Source organism: Pinus tabuliformis, chromosome 3_1 (assembly GCF_031772625.1).
Source record: "Pinus tabuliformis cultivar Carrire ecotype Pingquan chromosome 3_1, CPIR1, whole genome shotgun sequence".
Lineage (NCBI taxonomy): Eukaryota > Viridiplantae > Streptophyta > Pinopsida > Pinales > Pinaceae > Pinus > Pinus tabuliformis.
In genome coordinates this window covers 783,132,351-783,136,013 of record NC_142301.1, presented here as the reverse complement: position 1 = coordinate 783,136,013, position 3,663 = coordinate 783,132,351, and the positions used below count along the sequence as shown (strand labels likewise).

The 3,663-nt window shown below is 36.1% G+C and overlaps 1 protein-coding gene across 1 annotated transcript; it reads right to left on the bottom strand.

The window, feature by feature from the left end:
- Positions 1 to 580: 580 nt before the first annotated feature.
- LOC149189739 (FRIGIDA-like protein 4b) lies at positions 581 to 988 on the bottom strand. Its single transcript, XM_089410322.1, has one exon. It carries the CDS (start codon positions 986 to 988, stop codon positions 581 to 583), a length of 408 nt encoding a protein of 135 aa, XP_089266448.1.
- Between the last annotated feature and the right edge of the window lie 2,675 nt (positions 989 to 3,663).

The window sequence follows — 3,663 nt, the reverse complement described above, 5'->3', positions numbered from 1 at the left end:
TATGACTGCTTTGGTAAGAAAATCAGAATACAAACCATTTACCTTAGGTATTGAGACTACGAATGCGGGATTCTGAGATTTTTGCTCCACTATGTATGGCCCTGGTAATTTAGGGGCTAATGCTGGTTTGGTTTGGGCTTTTTCTTTTCCTTTGATTGTGTCCTTAAACGTGCCTGTGCCCTTTGAACTGGTACTAGAGCATCCACCTTGCAACCGGAAATTGACTATGATATTCAAGTTTGTGTCAATACCATAATCTTGTAGTGTGTGGTTGTCTTGTAGACTGTGTCCTGAATTAATCAGGTTTTGCATGCTTGTTGGTATGCCTAAGTGTGTCTGGATTTCGCGTCTTAAGTCTTGGATCCGTCTCCCTCTCGTGATTCTCTTGTAGATACTCTTTCCTTCTAGCGATTTTATGAATATTTGGATCAGATCCAGGTCAGGTTTGACTAGATCTACTTGGTGTAGGGCTCGATCTGGCACTTTCTCTGTAAGCCTGAGAGCACCACAGAGCTTCGGGATCTTCCTGCATCATGATACTATAGGAACAAGCTTATAGAGATCATCATCAGTTGGAAACTCAGCCGAAAGTAGCTACTAGCTGCAAGAAAGCATGTGCCTCCAAGGGCTTGGCAACATTGGCGGGATCTGCATCTACATCGATCCACGACTTCCCCTCATTGGTGATAACCCTTTCCTGCTCCTTTGTACTCGGAGACATGATGGGCCACTCGACGCTCATTATAGGATCTGCCAGGAAAGGAAGAGACGATTCCAGCAACAATGAACAGACCTGTCTCTGGTCTTCGAGACCTGAGTTCTTTTTCTCCGATTTCCCGGTACCTAGGTCATAAAAATCCTCAAGAGCTTGTAGAACCAGCCGAGTGGGATCAAGGGCACTCCCCAACACTGACGGCAGCTCGGCCCTGAGTGCTGAAGCATCTTTGCTGTGATCCACGGTGAATCTCCAGAGACCGTCGGCGTCCATTTTCTCGCAAGGGAACTTGTCGGCTAGTGTTTCTCACCAATGAAGACGGGTTTTAAACTCCTTTCTTTGGGAATCTTATGGTTTCAAATCCTTTCAATGAAATAAGCTAGCTCAAAGAGGAACAAAGATGGTTGAATCTTTATGGAAAAAGGAAAGGCAGACAATGAAATTTTAGGGTTGCAAAGGACAACATATGTAAAAATATCCCCATAGTGTGGAAATAAAATGAGGACCATGCAAAATATACAAAAAAAACAACTAAAATGGACAATGTGGTAGGGAACATTCCTTGGATATATACAACATTCGAACATTCCCTATATATATGCAACAATGGAACATTCCCTATATACATGCAACGTTGGATGGTCAATATGTGGAAAACCAATTAAAGTTTATCAAGGTTATAGGTAAGATAGAAAAGCAATATAGTTAAATTTTAATTTATCCAAGATAAAATCATAGTTATGTTACTCCTAAGCATTTGAAAATTTTCTTCTTAAACAAAGCAAGAATAACAAGTCCTAATTGGGTCAAGTAGTTATTGGATAAAAAAGGGAAAATGGTGAGATGGTGAAGAATTGATCAGAGACAAATGGACTCCATTATAATGTAGATTTGATTACATCACCAATTGGTTCCCATTATATTCTCATTGGAATGGACTGGTTGGATCCACACTATACTAATCTATGTTATCACAATAATATATTCACTTCTCTAGATGATAAATAAAACCAAAGGATAATGAAAGGCATTCCAAGGCCAATATCTATAAGGTAATTCAAATTTACAATTGAATACATGCTTTAGAAAATTTGTCAAATATATGCAACACATGTTATTAAACCCATAAAAGAAAAAGGTCCAAGTCTTGTGATATTTCCAGCATTACAAGAATTTGAAAATGTGCTTCTAGAGGGAGTTCTTGGATCATCCTCCAAAAAGGGATTGATATCCCTATTAATTTTGTTCTTGGAGATTTCTCTATTAATTTTGTTCCTAGATTTGTGCCATTATATAAGACTCCATATATTATGAGTGCATTAGAGTTGAAAGAGCTACAAATACAATTGGAAGAATTCCTCATATATACCACCCTAGTGTTCTCCTTTGGAAGTACCAATGGTTTGTAAAGAAGAACTTATGGAAATTTGAGGTTTTTATTAGCAAAAATTATTTGAATAATGTCACTATAAGAAATAAATATCATCTACCCAAAATTGATGACTTATTTGATCAACTAAGGGAAGTAAAGATATTTTCCAAGATAGAATTGAGGCTATGCTACCATCAAGTGAGGAAAAATGATGAAGGCATATGTAAAACAAACCTTCGGAACTAAAAATGGACATTATGAAATTGTAGTTGTGCCATTTGGCTTGACAAATGCACTAATTACTTTCAAATATCATATGAATAGAATTTTTTTTCAATACTTGGACAAGTTTTTAATTGTTTTCTTTGATGGCATTCATATTTACTGGAAATTAGGAAAAGAGCATGAACAACATTTGCGGTTAGTATTGAAAATATTGAGAGAACGTTGACTCTATGCCCAATTGAGTGCAAGTTCATTCTACCATAGGCAAATCCAATATTTGGGATATGTTATTTACGAGAAAGGAATAATGCTAGACCCCAAAATATTTTAAGCTCTAATGGGACAACCTACATCCATGAATGTTTAGATGTTAGGTCATTCCTAAATCTTGTAAGTTATATAAAAGATTTGTGGAACAAATTTCTCATATTGCATTTCAAATTACCTCTCTCCAACGAAAGGGAAACAATTTGAATGGACTCAATAATGGATAGATAATTTCTAGGTACTTAAGAAAGCTAACGATTGCATTGTTTCTTAAAGTTGTTGATCCAAATGAATAATTTGTCGTGTGCCCAAATGCTTCCAAAGGAGTTGGTGGAAATCTCACCCAAAAGTGACACACGGTGTGAGACGAATCTCAGAAGCTTAAATAACATGAGAATAATTATGCCATACATTATTTTTATCTTGTTATAGTGCATGCAATAAAGATGTGGAGGGATTATTTTTTGGAAGTGTGTTAATAGCATATCATAATGGTCTCAATTTAAGCAACAAAATCAAAATGTTAAACAAAAGATACAGTTTGAATTTACTTGAGTATGATTTTGACACTAAACACATTAAAGAAAAAGAGAACAACGTAGTCAATGCACTCAACATAAGAGTACATGCAATGCATGCTACAACCATTATCATATGTAAATCAAATTTGAAGTCTAAAATTCTTGAAGTTCTTGTCACAGATGAGCACTACCTACAAGTAAGGATTGTGGTAGTAGAATGCTCGGTGGAAATGCGAGGAATATAACATAGAAGAGAATGCATTCTTGTGCATATTGATCTGATTCATATTATTTGTAATTATCTCTCCCACACCCTTGGATTAATACAAGTCGAATTGGAGGTGTTGCTTATAGTTATTCCAACCTCCAAGGTCTCATCATAGAAATGAGGTTACAAAATTTCCTCTCACCCAAAATGTGAGGAATGTTAGAAACGAAGGAAACCATAACACTACTGAGAGGGGGGGTGAATTAATAGTGTGTCCAAATTATACAATTCTTCACAAATTTCACTTTTTAATCACTTCAAAAATTATTCATGGATCAACTACACAACTCAATCA

Excerpts from the sequence above, each read along its gene's own strand:
- LOC149189739 (XM_089410322.1), bottom strand. The coding sequence starts at position 988 with ATGGACGCCGACGGTCTCTGGAGATTCACCGTGGATCACAGCAAAGAT.